The 23,095-nt window shown below is 43.1% G+C and overlaps 1 protein-coding gene across 1 annotated transcript; it reads right to left on the bottom strand.

The window, feature by feature from the left end:
* Positions 1 to 3,282: 3,282 nt before the first annotated feature.
* On the bottom strand, positions 3,283 to 22,639 carry LOC143280102 (annexin A5-like). The gene is made up of 9 exons (XM_076584645.1): positions 22,550 to 22,639; positions 17,272 to 17,371; positions 16,028 to 16,122; positions 12,861 to 12,974; positions 11,944 to 12,034; positions 11,345 to 11,502; positions 9,169 to 9,349; positions 6,986 to 7,098; positions 3,283 to 4,689 (listed from the first exon to the last, which is right to left on the bottom strand). The coding sequence occupies exons 1-9, from the start codon at positions 22,550 to 22,552 to the stop codon at positions 4,561 to 4,563; spliced, it is 984 nt and encodes a 327-aa protein (XP_076440760.1). The 5' UTR covers positions 22,553 to 22,639; the 3' UTR covers positions 3,283 to 4,560.
* Positions 22,640 to 23,095: the final 456 nt, after the last annotated feature.

Here is a 23,095-nt window from a genome sequence, read left to right as displayed (position 1 = left end):
TTTAGCATCAAGCTTGGTGAAGACTTTGGACTTTGACAGCTTAGCCAAGCTCTCGTCTACTGATGCCATGGGGTGAACTTCCCGCTGCACGGCTTTGTTCAGCTGTGTCAAGTCCACACAGATGCGGACTGCCCCGTTTGGTTTTGGAACGATGACGATTCCCGAACACCAGCTGGTGGGTTCCGTAACAGGGGAAATGACTCCTTCTTCCATCATTCTGTTGATCTCACGCTTGACTTTTGGGACGAGTGGATGGGGAATTTTGCGTGGGGCATACAGGCATGTTGGACGGGCTTCTGGCTTGAGGGAAATGGAGTAAGGGGTTTGCAGCAGCCCGAGACCAGTGAAAAGTTGAGGGAATTCTTGCTTGAAATCCGTTGTCTGTGTCACATTGTGGATGCGTGCAACTAAGCCAAGCTTGGTGCAGGCTGATCTGTTGAGGAGGGAGCATGTCTGTCCATTGATGACATATAGCGTTTCTGTTGTTGTCTTTTCTTTGTGCTGCAGCTGTGCTTGAAAGGTGCCGAGTATGTTCAGTTTGGTATTTCCTGGTCCCTTCAGGGTTTTGGTGGGCTTGGTCAAAGTATGTGAGGCTGCCCATTTTTCTCCAACCACTGTCACTGATGCCCCCGTGTCCAGCTTGAAGGTGTGAGGACAGCCATTGACAAGGACTTCAGCTGACCAGCAGTCTTCATCCTGCAGATGGTAGACATGACCTAGGAAATGGCTGTCATGGTCATTGTCCCTGTTTTCTTCCTCGTCTTCAAACAGCTCATGGACTGCCCTTGGGCGACGGGCGTGTCGAGGAGCTTGGCTACTGCGGCATACTGCTTGGAAGTGTCCATGTTTGTGACACTTGCTGCATGTTGCGTTCTTAGCTGGGCATTTGTCTCGACTGTGTGGCTCTTTGCCGCAATAACCACAAATGTTGCCAGCAGCACTGCTGGCCTTGTGGTGCTGGTACTGACTCCTGGAGTTGAAGCGTTGGTTGTAAGTGGCATGTGGTTTCCTGTCTACCAGGTTGACTGAAGGACTGCCTCTGATTAGCTGCTGGCTTTCTTTCCTGGCCTCTGCCTGCCTGCTGAGTTGCACAGCTTGGGCCAGTGTCAGTTCTGCTTTCGACTGTAGCTCGTTTGATAGAGTGTCATCGATAACGCCAACCACGATTCTGTCTCTTATTAACTCTTCTTTCAAGTCACCAAAATTGCATTCGTCGGCCAATTTGTGGAGGTCTTGAATAAATGCATCAATGGTTTCTCCGACTGCCTGTGAGCGTTTGTTGAATTTTGCTCTTTCTACAATAATATTTTTTCTCACGTTGAAGTAACCAGTGAAAGCCTGCAGCAAGTCTTTAAAGTCAATTGTGTCCTCGTTTACACGTAGGGTGGCAAGAATGTCGTCAGCACTTTCTCCCATGGTGTACAGAAAGGTGCTCACCTGTTCACGTCGTGATCTGTTCATCAGTCCGGACGCCGACCAGTATCTTTCGAAACGCTGGCGCCATTTCAGCCAGTTCGCTGGCGTGCCGTCAAACGGTTTGGGAGTGGGGAGATTGAGGGGTCGATGACCGTTGTTGTCACTTGCCTGCTGATTTTCTGCCATGTTTTTGGGGTCGATGAGACCGCTGCCACCATGTAATATTATGCAGAGGGACAAATGGAGTCCAGACAGGGTGCTTCTGTGTAAGCCACGTTTATTCCGCCAAGTTCAGATTAACCGGAGTTATTTCCCTTAGCTCGTCTCAATACACAAAGCACTACAAACGCATGCATCATACTACATCTCTCTCTCTTGTTTTATGCTTTTGCAAGTCTCCCGGACGATGAGTCAGTTTCTCGACTAAAGACCCTCGCGAGAATGCTTCTTGTTTCGTGATAATGATAATGATAATGATTATGCTGCTGCTGATGGTAACAATACAAGAAGTGATAAATTCACAACGTCTGAGTGGCCTTGATTTGTAGTTCGTATGCATCATACTCTAACAGTTTGTTTTTGGTTTAACCCGTCACACACACACACACACACACACACACACACGAATCCACTTATGTGATCAATATCCAAACCACCTGATGGTTTATACAGATGATTCTGTATTAAACAATAATGCAGGTGTCGCATATATCATACCTGAACTAAACGCAGAAAAAAATTATAACATGGGAAAAAATAAGTAAATCTTTACCGCGGAGCTAGTTGCAGTACTTATGGCATTGTACTTCTTACTCGATTTTCCAAAAAAATATATTTCAGATTGCTTTTTGTGTTGACTCTAAGTCAGTCATTAATGCTATCAAATCTTCACACTCGAAAGTTAGATCTGAAATTATTATTGAAATTAAACATCTAATTCATTTACTCTCATTGAGGGGTACTAGTACAACATTTATCTGGATTCCTTCGCATTGTGGCCTTCTTTATAATGAGAAGATTGATCTCTTGGCGAAAAAAGGAGTAAAGGAATCAGCTCAGTCAACATATCTATCTCTTCCATTTTCATTGCAAGAATGTTATAGTATAGTAGAACAAATCCAGCGATCATACTTTCAGTCAGAAGAAAGGAAAATGGGCCGTTCCAACTTATACGAAGAAATAAGTGATATTTATGGAACTGTTGGTAAACATGAGCAACACATACAGTAAAAGGCAGATTGCATCATTGGAATGTTTCAAGACAAAATACATAAAAAGTGTTTCCTGTATGTGTGGTAATCCTATAACAAGTGATCATGCATTTACTTGCGACATGGTAAAATGTCATATACCTGTACTATCATCTTTTTCGATGCAAGAAATATTGGACTTATCACTTTTATTGTTCAGTTTCTTTAAATCGTTGTTAAATAGTCTAATTGGTTTGCTGTTATAACTTTTCTTTTCCTTTTTTTTTCAAGATCCATGTATATGTCTTGGACTTGTCACTGTTAATGTTGGACTGTTTCAAATCTTTGTTGGATAGTCCAGTTGTGTTGTTAAAACGATCTATCCTTTTTTTTTTTTTTAAGTTTGGAAGTTATCATTTTAGCCAGATTGTTGTAAATGTGTTTTTTCCCCCCCTTACCTTTCCCCCCCAGGCCCCCCCCCACCCCCCGTTTTTTGTTTGTTTGTTTTTGTCTAATATCACTTAATGTGGATAGACATTAAATGAAACTGAACACACACACATACAAACACAGAGACAGAGACAGGGGGACAAGAAGACACAGAGACAGACAGAGACGGAGAGACAGAGAACAATTCGCTCTTTCATGTAGGAAATTAACGTCCACACACACACAAGATTGTTCAATAACGTTTTAATGTCAAAATCGTTTCATCTTTGCAGGAATCAGTACCACACTCAGAAGTCAATGTTCCATGTTGACAATCAGCGGGTCGCATTTAGAATTCATTCAACAGGCAAAACAAACAATGATAACGTAGAGCTTTTGGGAAAAATATTCCAGTTGGCTGCTATGAAATTCAGACAACAGGCAAGACAATGGAATGATAAATATGTTTTTTTTTTTTCGGCGGTTTTTTTGTTGTCGTTGAAAATATTCCAGTTGGTTGCTACTGAACAAAAAAGTTTGCATTAATGTTATGGATATATTCTTCCACAGGAAGCTTGCAGATTTGTGATGGATCCAGGGCTACAATTGAGATACCTTGTCGCGGACCCCCCCCCCCCCTTTTTTTTTTTCTAAAACTGTTATTAAAATTTGTTTAAACTGTTTGTTTGTTCCTTTCAGTTTGACACGAGTGGTTAAGGTTCTAGTGTTTTACCATCAGCGCAGTCCAGACTCAAAGTGTGTGTGTGTGTGTGTGTGTGTGTGTGTGTGTGTGTGTGTGTGTGTGTGTGAGTGAGTGACATTTCCTCTCCTTATTTCTTCATTTTTTGAGTGATCTCTTTGCTTCTCAGGGTTTTTGCTAATGACGTTCTCATGAAACACAGTTTTATATTGAAAGAACAGTCATGGCACATTGTCTTTAATCACATAGTACATGTCACACTGCTTTTTATTTATTTATTTATTCATTTTTTGGAGGGGGGTAAATCAAGATATACAACAAAAAAAGAAAAAAATGACAAAGAAGGTGCACAGTAAAAAAAAAAAAAAAAAAAGAGAGAGAGAGAGAGAGAGAGAGAGAGAGAGAGAGAGAGAGAAGAAAAAAGCATACAAAACAAACAAAAAACAATAACAACAAAACAAAAAACAACAACAACAAAACAAAAACAAAAACCATACAAAAAAACAACAAAAAACAACAACAAAAAACACCAAGACAAAAACAAAAACCACAAAAAAACAACAACAAAATACACGAAAACAACAACAACAATAACAAGTTAACACCACTAGCAAATCAACTGCTAGCATGATATCACCAACTGAAACAGTAACAGTTACTGTTAGATAAGTATGTGGGAGACACTGCTAGCATGGTATGCGATGCACGTGAGTACAGGATTAAAAAGAGGTACCCATAAAGTGGTACGTGTAATATGCTTGCCTCTCTGTGTGTGTGTGTGTGTGTGTGTGGGTGGGTGGGTGTGTGGGTAGGTTGGGGGTGGAATCAGGCGGGTAGGTTGATGAGCGCCAGCAGCAGCCTCTTGTAGTCTCCGCTGCACTCTCCTTCCACAGCCTCTGCCAGGGACGTCCCGTACATCTCCTGGTACCTGTCCTTGATGTCCTCCAGATCGATCTGTGTGGAGCGTAGGACATACATACATATATAGGCATACACGGCACAGACACTCACTCACTCACACATACATATAGGCACACACACACACACACACACATTATTTAAAAAAAACACAAAAAACATACATACATAGCGCGTACACACACACAAATACTTGAAGGTATAAACACACACACACACACACACATGGGTGACAAGAGGAGAGATGCTCTGCTGCCAAGTATGTGGCTAAAGGAGAACTATAGGTTCAGAGAGGAGAGGTACTGAGGGCCTACTCTCCCGCACACACGCACACACACACACACACACGCACACACATGCGCGTATATACACTACATTGTTCATGTAAATGCAGTCGTGGTCAGTCTTTAACTCTCAGGGGGTAATAACAGGCAGGGTTTCATTTGTTGATGACATTAGCAAGGAAAGTCGAAACAGAGATGGATGTCTATGATATTGTTGTGGAATTAACTGTAGCCTAAGGTCATTTAAGGCAGGGCAACGTAACACGAAGTGAAGTTCATTTTCTTCAGCACATCTGCACAAGGGACAAATAATATCGTGATCATTCAATTTACTATAACGATAACGATGAAGAGAGAGATCGGAAATCCCAAATCTAAACATTGTCATAACATATTTCAAATGCCTATCCATCTTCATTGACAGATAAATCGGAAGTGAATGCATAGAAATAAACTGCCTATAAAACTCAAATCGATCGCTATCTTGAATGTGGTACGACCATACTTGCTATCTACAATCAATTAATCTATTTCGAAATGTACGGATAAATCTATTTATATCCCCTACTCCCTGCTGTAACCACACATAACCAAATTCCATTTCATATAACTTAATTCTCACCATTGATACCCAGTTTTTCTTACCCCTTACATCAAAATCATATGACATATTATATGCTTTTCTTGGCAACCTAAAATCTTCCATTTGTGTTAGTTTTAACCAGTAAGAGATACATCTTGTAACAGAATTGAGATATATCGGATATCTTTTTGTCTCGCCATAGATCAATCATTAGGCGTTTTCATACTTACTCCTAGAAACTTTTTCAACGCAAATAAATGTATATTCTCACAAAATACTGCTGCATTAGACAGACCCCAAATTTCAGCTCCGTACTGAACGATAGGTTGTATCTGAGAATCAAATAGTTTTATAAGCAATTCAATAGAATGATTTTCTAAAGTTATCATTTTTTTCATAATACAAAGTAATGCGTGTTTAGCTCTACTTGATAAATCCTTACATGCAGCATGTGAAACTTAACTTAGTTGAAAAATATATTCCTAGGTATTTATATGCATTCACAACAGGCATTATAAACCCGCCATACGTCCATCTCTCTGTAATTCCTAAATACCCACCTTTTCTAAAAACAATTATATTACTTTCTGACATGTTTACTTTCAACTGAAGTAAACTTGCAGAACGAAACAGACTGTTTAATTGTGTTTGCAAACCAATAATAGTTTCAGAAATTAACGCAACATCATCTGCTAGAAGAAGAATAAACAACTCTAAAATATCACCCGTAAACTGAGCACCATGTTTTCCGTTTCTAATAATTTCAGTGGTTAGTTCGTTAATGAATAGAGAAAACAGAATAGGGCTGCAAACATCACCTTGTTTTACCCCAGAAGTACACTGGATATAATCCGTCATCCTACCCCCACACCTTACCCTAGCTTTCACACATGCATACATACTCATTATACATTTCAACAATTTTCCATGAACACCAGCTTTCAAAAGGATTGGCCAAAGAATTGTTCTATTTATAGAGTCGAAGGCTTTCTCAGGGGAGAGAGAGAGAAAGAGAGACAGAGAGCGAGAGAGAGAGAGAGAGAGAGAGAGAAAAGAGACAAACACAGAGAAAGAGAGCGAGAGAGACAGAGAGAGAGAGAGAGAGAGAGAGAGAGAGAGAGAGAGAGAGAGAGAGAGAGAGAGAGAGAGAGAGAGAGAGAGAGAATTAATTAATTAATTGTTTATCTAAAAACACGCCATTGCCCCATAGAGACAGAGAGACATAGATACTATTCAATTTTGTGTCGTCCGTCAAACATTCATGTAAACACCCACAGCAACTGAATATATCGGCCAATTTAGTGACAGGCGAATCGGGATTTGACGAAACAGAAAGTCATCCTCTCCACTCTGTGTCTTTGGTTAAAGGCGAACAATGGGAAACAATGGGAGGGTTGCTCCCTCGCCTTGTATGGCTAAAGGAGAACAGTGGATACCTGCCCACGGTGACCAAGTTTTCCCTTACCTCTGACCGAGTGACGATGATGCGGATGAGGTCGTTGTCGCTGGTACCCAGCCCAGAGAAGCAGTCGTGCAGGCGACGGGCAAAGTACTTGGGTTTGCCTCTAACACCCTCCACTGAACACAGTGTGACAAATGATGGCTGCATAAATGAATGAATAGATAAATGAATGAATATCACACACACACACGCGCGCGCGCGAACGCATGCACGCACGCACACACAAAACAACAGCAGCAACAAACAAACATAGGAGTATACGAGTAACTAGCTGTGTGACTGTTGACGTTGCTCTTGTTCAGTTTGCGTGTCGATCTTGTTGTCTCCCCTCTGTCTTTTGCGAAACAGACTGGCTGCCAGGAACTTGGACCTGTGTCACTGCCTTGTGATAGCTCTCCTTCTCTGTCGCTTGTCCTTCGATGCTTCTATAGATACATTCCTATTGCATGTAGTCAAACAAATGTCAGATCTATGGATTTTATATCAGATGGGGCATATGTATGATTAAACGTAAACTGTGATTCCAACAGAAAAGTGAAAGTTCCAAAAACCAAATATAATTACAACATGTAAACTCACCAAATGCAGAAAGGGTAGCGCACAGCTGTCAGATCAGTTGCTAAAATTAATATCAACGATTTTATGCATGTGGATTGAAAGCGAATTGTACCTATTGAAGGCGAATTGTACTTCATATCCAAAGTGTCCAAAACAAGATGATCAATTAAAAACATTGAATGACTCTTCAGATGATCATCAAACTTATGCACTTAAAGTAACAATAAACATTCCCGTTTTGTTTCAGTTTCAAGAAGGCGTCAAGCGTGTGGACCGCTCCATATACGCTGCACCACATCTGCTTAAAAAAAGAGAAGCAAACAAATAGCAGCAAGAAAGACCAGATGAAAGAATATTCCGCTCCAAGGTCTCAGTATCAGTATCAGTAGCTCAAAGAGGCGTCACTGCGTTCGGACAAATCCATATACGCCAGACCAGCAGCGAAACCCAACGCGCTTAGTCAGGCCTTGAGAAAAACAAGAGAGGCAAGGCCTTCAAGACTCACTTGTGACAAATTAAGTCCCTTAGCATTAATTACAGAGTAATTTCCCTTTTTTGCTATCTGCACCAAAAACGTTTGCAAAATAAATAAAAATTCCATGCTTAGCAAAAGAAGTTCCTGTTTGAACAAAAAAATGATAATAATGACTCCTCTTGTTGTTGTGTCAGAATAAGAGGTCAAAGTGCCAAGTTTAGAGAATACAAAAAATATAAATATAACAGTAAATGCAGTTTGCATATAATTAGGCTTCTTTTTTTAATTTTTTTTGTGCCCATCCCAGAGATGCAATATTGTTTTAAACAAGATGACTGGAAAGAACTGAATTTTTCCTATTTTTATGCCAAATTTGGTGTCAACTGACAAAGTATTTGCAGAGAAAATGTCAATGTTAAAGTTTACCACGGACACACACACACACACACACACACACAGACAACCGAACACCGGGTTAAAACATAGACTCACTTTGTTTACACAAGTGAGTCAAAAACCAACAAGGCTTTAGGAAACGTAGCCAATGTTATAAAGATGATGACGTTGGTTGCTAAACAACTTTCTCCTAAATAAACGGTTTTTTTTTTGTTTTTTTTTTTGTTATTATCATTACTATTATCATTTATTTTATTTTATTATTTTTTTTTTTACATACTACTGTTACTGTTGGTGCCCCATGGTAAATACTTCGCTGCATGTCGGTCTTCAAATACCTCTGTTCAAATCCCCAGCTAAAAACTCACCTGTTCTGTGAGGCGTTTTGTGATCACCCACCCTCCCCCCTCAGCTATTAATTTAAGCTGTTTTTCTGCCTCTCTCTCTCTCTCTCTGTGCGGCTGAGTGTAGTTAGTCTTTTTCGGGCATGGCTGCGTCTGAAATGAGTGATTGCAAGCGAGGCACAAAGTCTACCATTACTAACAGAAATGCGCTGTACAAATGCCATTCATAATTATTATCATTATTACTGCCCTTCTTCTTCTTCTTCTTTTTGGTGTTATTATTATTATTATTATTATTATTATTGGTATTCTTCTTCTTGTTCTTTTTCTTCTTGTTGGTGTTGTCATTGTTATTATTGTTATAGTCATTATTGTTGTTGCTGTTGTTGTCATGACTGAAGGCGAGGTCTCACCTATAGCCAGGTACCCTTCCTTCAGGGAGCCGCTGCACTCCTTGTCGATGGCTTCCTCCACAGTGGTGCCCCCTGTCAGCTCCTCGTACTTCTCCAGCGTCAGGCGCAGCTGTCCCGGGGAGCTGAGGCACAGCACGGCGTTCATTTCCGCTTCCTCCGTGCCCCACGTGGCTTCCCCAGCCTGTGAACGTGCACGGAAAAGTAAGAAGAAGAAGGAGAAGAATGGGTTCTTCTGCATGTTATCTGGCTCAGTGGTACTGGGTAACTTGACGATGCGGAAAGATGCTGCCCCTCCATGCATAGACACTAGAGATATTAGTGTATATTCTCCATGTCTACGGCTCAAGGAGGAGACCAGTGGGTAACGAGAGATGCTGTCCCGTCATGTCTATGGCTAAGGAGAAGAGAGATGTTCTCCCTCCGTGTCTATGGATAAAGGAGAACAGTGGGAAGCTAGTGATGCTCTCCCTCCATGTCTATGGATAAAGGAGAACAATGGGAAGCTAGTGATGCTGTCCTTCCATGACTATGGATAAAGGAGAACAGTGGGAAGCTAGTGATGCTCTCCCTCCGTGTCTATGGATAAAGGAGAACAGTGGGAAGCTAGTGATGCTCTTCCTCCATGACTATGGATAAAGGAGAACAATGGGAAGCTAGTGATGCTCTCCCTCCATGTCTATGGATAAAGGAGAAAAGTGCGTAAGGAGTGATGCTCTTCCATGCTACCCTCCAGTTTACCCCCTCCCCTCTTCTTCCTCACTATCCTTCCGTTTGCCCCCACCTTCCCCTCCCTCACTATCCTCCAGTTTGCCCCCCTCCCCTTCCTCACTATCCTTCAGTTTGCCCCCTCCCCTCCTCTTCCTCACTATCCTTCACTTTGCCCCCTCCCCTTTCTCACTATCCTCCAGTCTGCCCCCTCCCCTTCCTCACTATCCCCCAGTTTTCCCCTCCCCTTCCTCACTATCCTCCAGTTTGCCCCCTCCCCTTCCTCACTATCCTCCAGTTTGCCCCCTCCCCTTCCTCACTATCCTTCCGTTTGCCCCCTCACCTCCCCTTCCTCACTATCTTCAGTCTGCCCCCCTCCTCTTCCTCACTATCCTTCCGTTTGCCCCCTTCCCTCCCCTTCCTCACTATCCTCCAGTTTGCCCCCTCCCCTTCCTCACTATCCTTCCGTTTGCCCCCTCCCCTCCCCTTCCTCACTATCCTCCAGTTTGCCCCCTCCCCTTCCTCACTATCCTCCAGTTTGCCCCCTCCCCTTCCCTTCCTCACTATCCTCCAGTCTGCCCCCCTCCTCTTCCTCACTATCCTTCCGTTTGCCCCCTCCCCTTCCTCACTATCCTTCCGTTTGCCCCCTCACCTCCCCTTCCTCACTATCTTCAGTCTGCCCCCCTCCTCTTCCTCACTATCCTTCCGTTTGCCCCCTTCCCTCCCCTTCCTCACTATCCTCCAGTTTGCCCCCTCCCCTTCCTCACTATCCTTCCGTTTGCCCCCTCCCCTCCCCTTCCTCACTATCCTCCAGTCTGCCCCCTCCCCTTCCCTTCCTCACTATCCTCCAGTTTGCCCCCTCACCTCCCCTTCCTCACTATCCTCCAGTCTGCCCCCCTCCTCTTCCTCACTATCCTCCAGTTTGCCCCCTCCCCTTCCTCACTATCCTTCCATTTGCCCCCTCACCTCCCCTTCCTCACTATCCTCCAGTCTGCCCCCCTCCTCTTCCTCACTATCCTCCAGTCTGCCCCCTCCCCTTCCCTTCCTCACTATCCTCCAGTCTGCCCCCCTCCTCTTCCTCACTATCCTCCAGTCTGCCCCCTCCCCTTCCCTTCCTCACTATCCTCCAGTCTGCCCCCCTCCCCTTCCTCACTATCCTTCCGTTTGCCCCCTCACCTTCCTCACTATCCTCCAGTTTGCCCCCTCACCTCCCCTTCCTCACTATCCTCCAGTTTGCCCCCTCCCCTTCCTCACTATCCTCCAGTTTGCCCCCTCCCCTTCCTCACTATCCTCCAGTTTGCCCCCTCCCCTTCCTCACTATCCTCCAGTTTGCCCCCTCCCCTTCCTCACTATCCCCCAGTTTTCTCCCCTCCCCTTGCCACATTTCAACTACTTCTGCCCCCACAACCTCTCTCTCTCTCTCTCTCTCTCTCTCTCTCTCTCTCTCTCTCATCCTTCCCTTTTTACGTACATCGAGGAGTTTCTGAGCATCCTCCATGGCCTTGTCTTCGTTCAGCCATTCAGTGTAGCTGTCGGATTCCCGTCCTCCGACACAGAGGGACACCATCAGACGTCCGAAGTAGCCACTCGTGTCTCCCTGAAGGTCCTCCTCCAGCTCTTGCTCGTATTCTGCGTGTGCGACATGGATGTCAACGTCATCGTTTTCGCTTCTGTCGTCGCAGTAATCGTCATCTTCGTCATCGTCTTCGTCGTCGTCATTATCATCATCGTCGTCAGCATTATCATCATCGTCATCGTCGTCGTCGTCATCATCATCATCAGTACTTCATTTATTAATGTCGACATCGTCGTTTCCATTGCTTGTTTGTTAGGGGGAAACCATTGGCAATATGACACATTTTTTTCCAAAAAAATATTTGGGAATAAAGGTAGACGCGAAATAAAGATCATTCTCACACACCACACACAGACACACACATGCACACACACGCACATCCTCAATGATCTATATACAGGCTCCCAGGTAAAACATGAAAACACACGTGTTCGCACCTGCTTTAGAAGGCTACCGAGGTAAAACGTGAACGTGAAAACACATCGCATTCTCACCTGCTTTGTAGGCCTCTTTGATCTGCTGTATCTCCTCGTTGGTCCGCATGCACATGATCTCCGTCAGAACGGTTTCGTCCGTTCCGACTCCCTGCCCGTAGACACAGACACGGGAAGACGTGTAACGTGTGCAGTGAAGTGAGGACATACCGATATTACTGGGCACTGAATTACTCCTAAGGCTTCTACCCTTCTTTTTGGTTGGTTGCCTGTTTCGAGTTATAAGTCAATATAACGAAGATTTTATTCTTTGTTCCCCCTTTGTGTGTGTGTGTGTGTGTGTGTGTGTGTGTGTGTGTGTGTAAACTATGACAAAGGATAAAACAGCCTACACAGACACATGAACCACACTCCCTACATTTTTCTCTGTTGCTCTCATTTGATATAACCATATATCAATCTGTCTGATCTAATCTGTTTGATTTAACGTCTTCCTCTCTCTAATTTAAAATGTCTACCTATCTATCTATCTAATGTTAAGTAACTTGCTCCAATCTAATGTACCCTCTCTTTCTCTCTGATGCACCCTCCAACACAAAAATTGGAGAGAAACAATAACATAGGTCAGTTGAATTCTTCCTTCCCACAAAAAAACAAACAAACAAACGAAAAATAAAAACAAAAACACCAACCTACCCCCACCCCACAAAACAAAACAATACAACACACACACACACACACACACACACACACACACACACACACACACACACACATTGTGTCTTATAAACCCTAAGGGTTCACACACACACACACACACACACACACACACACACACACACACACACACACACACACACACACACAGAGTCAGTCAGTCGGTCAGCGAGCCAGCCAGCCAGTCAGTCAGTCAGTCAGCCAGCCAACCAGTCAGTCAGCCATCCAGCCAGTCAGTCAGTCAGTCAGTGGGCACTCACACACACGGCGTCGTGGAGCTCCTTGGCATCGTAGAGGCGTGGCGCGATGAGCAGGGCCACACACAGCGTCTCAAAGTTCCCTCCCAGCTCATCCTTCAGATCGTCGATCAGGTCCTGCCCACACCATAGTTTTTTTTATTTTTATTTTTATTTTTGATAAAATTTTATTTTACCCCCTAGCAAAGCAAGTTCTATTCTTTCTTCTTCTTCTTCTTCGTTCGTGGGCTGCAACTCCCACGTTCACTCGTATATGTACACGAGTGGGCTTTTACGTGTGTGACCGTTTTTAACCCCGCCGTGTAAGCAGCCATACTCCGTTTTTTCCGGGGGGGGGGGGGGGGGGAGTTCTTTCAAAAGCACCGATACTGCAATCTAAACATTTTGATGACAAACATATGCATGAATCATGTGATGTAGTAGATGTGTAATATCACTTTTAACATAAAGCATTTCCCCTATTTCTAATCAGTAGTAGTATGAGGGTCTATGAGTACTCACGTACTGACATCTTGAAGACCGACAACCACAGCCATTTCTACCATGGTTGGTTGATTGATTGATTGATGATCGACTGCTTACCTGAGTTGGTTGGGCCACGCCAGGACAACCACAGACTACACAACCCTTGTGTATGACCCGTGTTTAAAAAATGGTTAATCAGAGATTCAAGATTCAAGATTCAAGATGATTTATTCATATAGGCCAAGGCCCCTAATGAAGGGGTATATGAACAGACACCAATAAAAAACAAAGAGAAACAAACAAACAAAAAAAATTTCACATAATACAACATACATAAAAAACTCGATATAATATAACATAAGTTCAAATGAAAAAACTAGCCTAGCAACAAAACAGTGTTTTCATGACGTAATAGTTTCTCGGACTTTGAAAGCTTTATATAAATACAAAGCAAGGTTTCTAACAATTTCACAGGATTTTGAGGACATTAACAAGTTCAATTTAAACATATTTGGTTGTCTATAATATTTAGGCTTAATAAATGATTCTCGAATATTCCTCAAAGCTGGACAACAAAGGACAAAGTGCATTTCATTTTCTATCGAATCTTTGCATAATGGACAAATCAGATCAGTGTCATTACATATTCTGTATCTATAATGATGAACCGCTAGCTCAGAAATACCTAGTCTGAATCTTGTTGTTATATATTTCAAATGTCTATCCATATTTAACATCAGGTAAGGTTTCAAGTCTGGGCCATTGCTGAAATTCCTATAAAAATCAAATCTTTCACTATTTTGAATATGATCAGACCATTTCTGCCATCTACAATCGATCAAACGTTGCCGAAAAGCACAAATAAATGACTGAATGCTGCCAACACCTTGGTTTAACCAAACAAAACCAAACCCATACTCAAATAAACAGTGACGTATTTTTGTTACCCAATTTACTTTGCCTCTAGTATCTAAATCAAATAGCATATCATAAGCTTTACGAGGTAATCTGTTGGCATCCATTTCTAATAACCTTAACCAATAACGAATACATTTAACTGCAGCAACTAAATACATCGGGTACCGATTTGTTTCTCCATAAACTAAATCATTAGGAGTTTGCCTTTCAACACCTAAAAATGTCTTCAAAGCAAAAGTATGAACTGATTCACAATGAACAGCGGCTCTATCTAGGCCCCACAACTCCGAACCGTATAACACAACTGGCTGTACCTGAGCATCAAACAGCTTAATAAATAAATCAAAAGAGGTATTATTGAACACATGTAACTTTTTCATAATACAGATTAAAGCATTTTTAGCCCTACTTGCTAAATCTTTACAAGCACCAACAAAACTCAAACGTGTGGAGAAAAATATTCCCAAATATTTATAAACATTAACAACTGGCATTAACTCATCACCATACAACCACCTTTCCCTGCTACTCAGATAACCACCCTTACGAAATACTATGATATTGCTTTTAGTCATGTTTACTCTTAATTCAAGTGAATCTGCCGCACGGTGTAAAGAATTCAGTTGTGTTTGTAGACCTACAACAGTTTCTGACATTAAAATAACATCATCAGCTAACAGAAGTATAAACAATTCAAAGGCATCAACTGAAAATACAGCTCCATGTCTCCCATTCGTAATTACCTGAATTGCAAGTTCGTTTATGAAGAGAGAAAATAAAATTGGGCTACAAGGATCACCCTGTCTAACCCCTACTGTACAGTTGATAAATTCAGTCAGTTTGGCACCACAACGAACTCTAGCTCTTACTACATTATACATACTTTTAATACAATTATAAAGTTTACCTCTGATACCATTCCTTAGTAAAACAGGCCATAAAAGATTTCGGTTAATAGAGTCAAACGCTTTTTCAAAATCAATGAAAGCGACATACAATTTACGATTAAAGGAGAACTGTTTCTGAACAAGTGAAAGCAACGTAAACATGTGGTCTACTGTAGAATATCCTTTTTTAAATCCGGCTTGATGATCACCAGTGATATTATTTTCGTCAACCCATTCCTGTAATCTTTTATTGATAATTATTCCATACAATTTACCACTTATATCACCTAAAGAAATACCTCTATAATTATTGGGATTATTTACATCACCTTTCTTGTAAATGGGCCAAATAATAGATTCTATCCAGTAATTAGGGTATACACCATTATCAAACAGTTTATTAAACAGCTTAACGAAAAAAAGGACTACTTGATCAGAAGAATTTTTATACAGTTCACTAACAGTAACAGTTAATCAGAGAGAGAGAGAGAGAGAGAGAGAGAGAGAGAGAGAGAGCGAAGTGCATGGCGAGAGGGGGAGGGGCTTCTTGAATGTGTCAATAACAACCAGGGTTTGGGATACAACATAAAATCAGGTCATCAACTCAATCAAATGCAAACTATGCAACGAACCAACGACTCAACCAACTAACCAACCAACCAACCAGCCCCACTAAAACGTCTCCCAATGATCTCATACATAAAAAATGCCACCAACCCCCCACCCACCCCCCAAAGAAAAAAAAAGAGCGATCTTCAAGTTTGACAACTTTACTATGTTTCTCAAGCGTTACACCGACAAATGAATAAGTAAGATTCACTTTCAATGGTCTGCGACAGAAAATTTCAAACACTGTATTCGATTCTGAGGCATGTCTGGGCCGTACCAAAAGCCGTTTACCTTGCCGTAGGCTACTTTGTAGGCCTCTGCAATCTCCAGCCGCTGAGCGTTACAGTGGTTTCCAAGGACGTCCAAGATCTCGCTCTCATTTGTACCTGTACACACGTCAGTGAAACACGGTGCAAATTTGTACCTGTGCACACGCATGACACGATGTACATTTGTATCTGCACACACGTTTAGCACGATGCACGTTTGTACCTGTACGCACGTGAAGCACGATGCACGTCTGTACCTGTACACACGTGAAGCACGATGCACGTTTGTACCTGTACACACGTTTAGCACGATGCACGTTTGTATCTGTACACACGTGAAGCACGATGCGCGTTTGTACCTGTACACAGGTAAAGCACGATGCACATTTGCATCTGTAAACACGTTGAGCATCGTTACCCGTTCACACGTTTAGTACGATGCACATTTGTACCTGTACACAGGTAAAGAAAAATGCACATTTGTATCTGCACACAGGTAAAGCACGATGCACATTTGTACCTGTACACACAAGATAGCACGATGCACATCTGCACCTGTACACAGGTACAGGACGATACACATTTCTACCTGTACACACGTAAAGAACGATGCACGTCTTCACCTGTACAGATGTGATGCGCATCTGTTCCTCTTCTCTGCTCGATTCACGATTTGTACCTATACACACGTGAAGCATGATGCACATTTTGTACCTGTATACACATATAGCACGCTGCGCACCCACGTTCACGGTCAACACAAGTAAAGTCTTAACATCGGAGTAGGTCCGATTTGCCTATTCCCATTTTGCCTACACTTTGAACATTTCGCCACCCTCAACGGCCTCTTGAGGGTTTGACCCGTTTCGCCTGATCAGTCTCTCTCTCTATCCACCCCCACCGGCCCCACCTCCTCTCTCTCTTTTTCTCTCACATACAAACATAATCCAATGAAGAAAATGAGAGTTTCTGTTTGCTTTTCAAAACACATACATACAGACGCACGCGCGCGTGCGCGCGACCACACACACACACACTTATACACACACACATACACACAAAATCTCGCGCGTACACACACACACGCACACACATACACAGAAGAAGACAGATGCACACACACACACACACACACACACACACACACACACACACACAGAGTCTCAGTACCCTTCTCTCTCTCTCTCTCTCTCTCTCTCTCTCTCAGCAACAGACAGACAACACGAGCAGTACTGTATAATGGTCACACCCACAACAAAGTCTTACCCAGACCATCCATAGCGTCCCGCAGTTTCTCTGCCACGGCCCCTGCATCGAAGTCATCTCTCAACCACACGGTACACTTGGACTGATAGAAGTCGTTCCACTGACATATGGGAAAAAAAGAAGAAAAGAAACTGTCAGATAACACAAAGCATGCACAACCAATAGACCTGCTGGAATCGGGAAAACGACTCTTCTCTGTGACAAATAAGCAAAAGAAGAAGAGGAGAGGGAGGAAGAGGAGGAGGACGAGGAGGAGGAGGAGGAGGAGGAGGAGGAGGAGGAGGAGGAGAAGAGGAGGAGGAGGAGAAGAAGAAGAAGAAGAAGAAGAAGAAGATGATGATGATGACGACAATGATGACAAGATTAAGAAGAAGAAGAAGAAGAAGAAGATAATGATGATGATGATGATGATGACGACAATGATGACAAGATTAAGAAGAAGAAAAAGAAGAAGCAGAAGAAGAAGATGATGATGATGACAATGATGACAAGAAGAAGAAGAAGAAGAAGAAGAAGAAGAAGAAGAAGAAGAAGGAGTCAGTCGATTTACTGACAGACCCTCAAATCAAAATTAACACACATGACTGAAATATACAGGAAAGAAACAATTAACACCCCGTCAGAAATCAGTAATCGTTATGTTCTTTCTTCAATTCTTGTCCTTGTGTGTGTGTGTGTGTGTGTGTGTGTGTGTGTGTGTGTGTGTGTGTGTGTGTGTGTGTGTGTGTGTGTGTGTGTGTGTGTGTGTGTGTGTGTTGTTGTTGTTGTTGTTATTGTTGACACAGTACCAAATTATTAGCGGAGCCGAACGCAAACAGACTGTTTCCCCAAGTCTAATTGACGCTAAGACCCCGGTCTGAGAACGACTTATCTCAATCCCACCTGTGAACGACTACCCAAACCGGACGACCCCTGCCCCCTCCATCTCCGCACCCCCCCCCCACCCCTCACCCCACACCTTTCAAGAACAACTTGACATAAGAGCATGAACTATTCGTCGTGGATCCCCACTCCCACGATATTTTCTGACTGAACCCTTGATCGGATCGGAGGGTTACAACGATCTATCTTATGGGAGGAGGCTGTTACGCCATTCAGTGGATTCCAAACACTCAGCAACCTACAGTTTGATAGATTCTGATACCTGAGTTATTTGAGCGTCATGAATAATTCATTATCACTCCTTTATCAGCCCGGTCTTCCCCACCTAACCCACACACTGACACTATGACACCCTTTGTAAAATCTTCAGAGACTGAAAAAAAGCCAACAACTGAAATCGAGCTGGCAACGAGAAATCAAGAATTCTTCACGACACATTCGCAAAGACTACCACTATACTATGCATCAGTGTACAGGAGGGATTTCAGGCGGGACTGAAATCCCCACCACATACCAACCTTCACTTACCTCCTTACCTCCCTTCTTCCCACCACACCCCTCTTTACCTCCCCTGGAGTCTTTCTCCACCCCCACACCCCAGTGTGTGTGTGTGTGTGTGTGTGTGACACACCCAAGATTATTCCGACTGTCACAACTGTCAGGTGTGTGTTTGGGTAGGGGATTGGATGGGTGGGCCTCAGTGGGAGCTGGGGTGGGGGGTAGGGGGGCGGGGTAGGGGGGGGAGGGGGCGTGAGGGCTTAGGGGGGAAGGGAGAGTCCTTGACAGACTGGTCTCCAGTGAGAAGGCTGTGGTCGTATCTCTCCTCTGCACTTGTGTAGGCGTTAATGTGTTGTCAAGTTCGTTGCACACGTCCAACCACACATATAGCCAGCCAGTTCCCCACCTCACTCCCAACCCTAGCCTGGTCAGTGGAGTAGAAAGCTATCCCGACTATTTGTCTGTGGGAGGAACTGAGAAAAAATACGCAGACGAAGAAAACCTGGTTGCAAAGCGTTAGAGCGACATGTGTATGTGGACTGCATTTCCTTCTATTCGGGTTGGAGACTGAAAAAAACCCCCAACCCCAATCTGCTTGAACTACAAAGCCAACACGAACCAGCACACGTGATCCGCAAGAGTAAACACACTTACGGGGCGAGATACATAGTGGTGTACCCTCCCTAACCATCCCCTTTGTGACGGTGGGAAATAGGAGAGAGCTCTGACAGTGTACAAAAAAAGCGAGTGAGCTGTCTGGAGAGAACATAATGGGAACAGACAAGCGGGAGGCATACTCATATACGTGTGCACACAAACTGAAGACTTCTCTTCAAACAACTGTCGGAGACACAACCCTCTTTCTCTCTCTCTCTCTCTCTACACACACACACACACACACATATGCATACACAAACACACACGCACGCACACACACACACACACACAAACTCTGCAGGCTAGAACACACGCACACACATGTGTCACATTTGTCAGTTCAGATGACTTCAAACTCCGCTCTCAATGTGTCTCTTGTGTCAAGTTACATCCTCCTTCCCGAGGCAGCCTTTGGGGCGAAAATATGATGAAACGATTTTGGAAATAAATTTTATGGGTGGACAGAGCGTGCAGATAAAAAAAAAAGTGTGTGTGTGTGTGTGTGTGTGTGTGTGTGTGTGTGTGTGTGAATGACACACACACACACAAAGAGACATAGAGGCGGAGACAGAAAGACAGACAACAGAGACTGAGAGGCAGAACGACGAATCCCAGACAGACAGACGAACACACAGACACACATTTCATACCACAGCAACAAATGCAGCGACCTTCTTTCCTTCATAAAGTGTGGAACAATATCGTCCTCACAGGCACACAACACTTTCGAAAGAAATTTCACCAATCAACTTCCTCCTTCCTGCTCCTAAATAAAAATTAGAAAAAAAAAGAGTTTTAAGCAGTTAAACTGATAGCCGAGCTGCTGGCTAACACATTCATTAGCAGATGATATTAGCAACGAAAAAGGATCAAAGAAAGGAGACTAAAACACTTAAGTGGGACTAAGTAGTTTCCGAGAGTTCAAGGCAGAAGTGAGAACATAAAATACATTTCATTTTCCTCAGCACATTATTTTACAAAAAGGATCTGACGAGATCACGGTCTTGATGTTGTCTTTTTAACTTTTATGAGATAATGAAAGAAAATAGGACAAGGAGCAAGGACAGAGGGAGGGAGGGAGGGAGGGAGGGAGAGTAGAGGGAGAGAGAGGGGGAGAGAGAGAGAGAGAGAGAGAGAGAGAGAGGGAGAGAGAGAGAGAGATTTACGTTGTACTCCATAAAAAATCTTAACTTAAATGAAACACACACACACACACAAGCTCCGGCGTTTGCATGTACACCTGAGATTGAGTCCATCGATCACTTGCTGCATTTACAGCCTGCCACGTATTTGTACATAAACGGAGGTGAACCCTTCCACATCATTACAGGTGGAAACGCAAACAGGTAACACACGTATGAATGACTCAGTGTCACCACCCTAGCCAAATGCCCCAAAGCGCAGCAAGCTGTGGCTGCTGCTTCCCTAGCGAAAGGTATGTCAACTTGCAGCAGCCAGATTTAGGTCATCCACAAAATATTTACTGACTTGCACCTGCGGGGAGGCCGGGAAACAAGAGAAAAAGTATGCACACCTACACACACATTTGCTCTCTCAAGTTCCGGCAGGGGCGGCGGTTTATAATGGATTTCTACTTCACTCGAACGAAAAACCCCATATAGGGGGTATATGGATTGTACAGTAGGGTTTTGCTCGAAATGGCGGGTTTGGGTGTGTGTGGGATGTGGGTGCGGGGGTTACTTTTAAAGTTATACATTCTTAGACCCCCCCCCCCGCCCCCATCCTCCTCACCGGGCTTACAGCACAATACCTAAGTCCGTGCTCTTCACAGCCCAGTGACCATGAATCGTAAAAAGAAGCACTGAAGCTGCAGACAATGTTACATCCACACCATGCCTTTGGGTGACTGAGGTACGTAAAGTGAAACCGTGCTTTGAAATAAAGATTACGTGCACACACACACACACATGCACACACACACACACACACACACACACTGACACGCACAAACACACATGCACACTGACACGCACACACAGATACACAGACACACAGAGACACACAAACACACTCTCACACGAGCTTTCAAGAAAAAGAAAGAAAGAAACTGCAATCCCTTGACCTAGAGGGACACCGCTGTACACTGACGTCTACAACATTCACATTCCACGAGCAAACCAAAACCCCTGCTGTCATTTTGTTTTTGTGAACTGTTGGGGAAAAGACCACGTGAAAGCAACACACATTCACACACACAAACACACACATGCACGCACACGCACACACACACAGCGCACACGCGCGCGCAAGGGGAGGGAGGGAGAGAGAGAGAGAGAGAGAGAGAGAGAGAGAGAGAGAGAGCGAGAGAGAGAGAGAGAGAGAGAGAGAGAGTACAACATTAGGCGTCAACAAAGCCTCCCTCCCAAAAGAAACTCGGCCCCAACCCCCCACCTCCCAACAAAATAAAACTACACACACACACACACACACAGAGAACATGCGCACAACACACACACACACACGTACACACGTACACAGGCACGCTTGCTTTAGGAACATTTAACGTCTTTATGACTGAAGCATTTATGTTACTGATTGTTTTACTGACTCAGTATAACTTGAGTTATTTATTCATTAATTTCTAGTCCGGTCAGAATTTATATATATATATATTTTTTATCTGAGAGTAGAAAAATTCAAGAGAATAATTGAACGCGCACTGACGCAGGCAGCACACACCGCTCACACACAGTTATAACTCGGTTTTTTTATTTATTTTTTATTATGCTTTTGCTTGTTTTTTTTTCTCATTTCATCTAATATCAGTTATGTGAAAACACACTGAATGAACTGAGATTACTAAATGCGCGCCGATAAACCGGTGTGTGTGGGTGTTCATAGATAGGACACATAGGTTTTAATCGCTGATAAGTTGAGAACAAAATCTACATGCAAGTATGGAAAGTGAGGTGCACAATCCTTTAAGCGGTATGAACTTTGTACATGGGCACAACATCATATAGGTATACAGATAACAATATTTGTGTAACAACCGGCGAGGTATTTCTCAGCGACAACCGAGACACACCCAATTAGTGTGCTCAACTGCGCTTGTCAGGGGGAACCGCTTTTCGACACATCATAAACCTCACTTTCATGCAAAGTGGATTTTTGGAGGACATTTTTCATACTTTTGGGGAAAGCATCAAGGAATGTTATAAAAGTACATTTCGTTTGCGTAGCAAATCATCGACGGAAAAAAACAAAACAAAAAACTTACCATCTTTTCTTCGTAGTGTGTGTACCCTTTCACAAAGGTTTCCTCCCGCAAAGCAGACGTCTTTTCTGTTGACGGGTCATGTGACTGATATTAAATCCAATCAGAAGCTTTTGAGGCTCTATCAGGGTTGCGGTCTTACTAAAAAAACCAAATAAAAACCCTACCAGGTCAAGTTAATCATTAATTATATCCATTGTCAACATAACATCGCTTACTGTTCTCTTCAAACCTACCAAAGATAATTATTTATGTATAAAACGATCTAAAAATCTGCCCATTCTTGATGATCCAAAAATATTAAAAAATAAAATCACATTGATTTGGTTTAAATCCTGTTCAGAGCCTAAATTCCTGTGTAATGCAATTTTGTCAAGTGGAATGAAATGCCAGTTCTGCCCACGATAAATGCGGGAAGGAGAGAAACAGAAAAAATACGTTAATTTATTGAGGGTTTATCGAGCTTGAAAATGCACGAGCATCGATTAATCATTACAATTTGCCTGACATCAATTTTTTTTAGATCTCTCACTGCTGAGTCGAACTTCC

This window comes from Babylonia areolata, chromosome 3, assembly GCF_041734735.1.
Source record: "Babylonia areolata isolate BAREFJ2019XMU chromosome 3, ASM4173473v1, whole genome shotgun sequence".
In the NCBI taxonomy this organism is placed as follows: domain Eukaryota; kingdom Metazoa; phylum Mollusca; class Gastropoda; order Neogastropoda; family Buccinidae; genus Babylonia; species Babylonia areolata.
The sequence above is the reverse complement of the archived record's forward strand: the minus strand, read 5'-3'. Positions and strand labels throughout refer to the sequence as shown.

Bases quoted from the DNA above. Each gene is read 5' to 3' on its own strand.
- LOC143280102 (XM_076584645.1), bottom strand. The intron at 9,350-11,344 runs GTACGTAAAAAG...GCACGTTCACAG, and splicing joins ATGCTCAGAAACTCCTCGAT to GCTGGGGAAGCCACGTGGGG. The intron at 4,690-6,985 runs GTAAGGGAAAAC...CGCTCCACACAG, and splicing joins TCATCGTCACTCGGTCAGAG to ATCGATCTGGAGGACATCAA.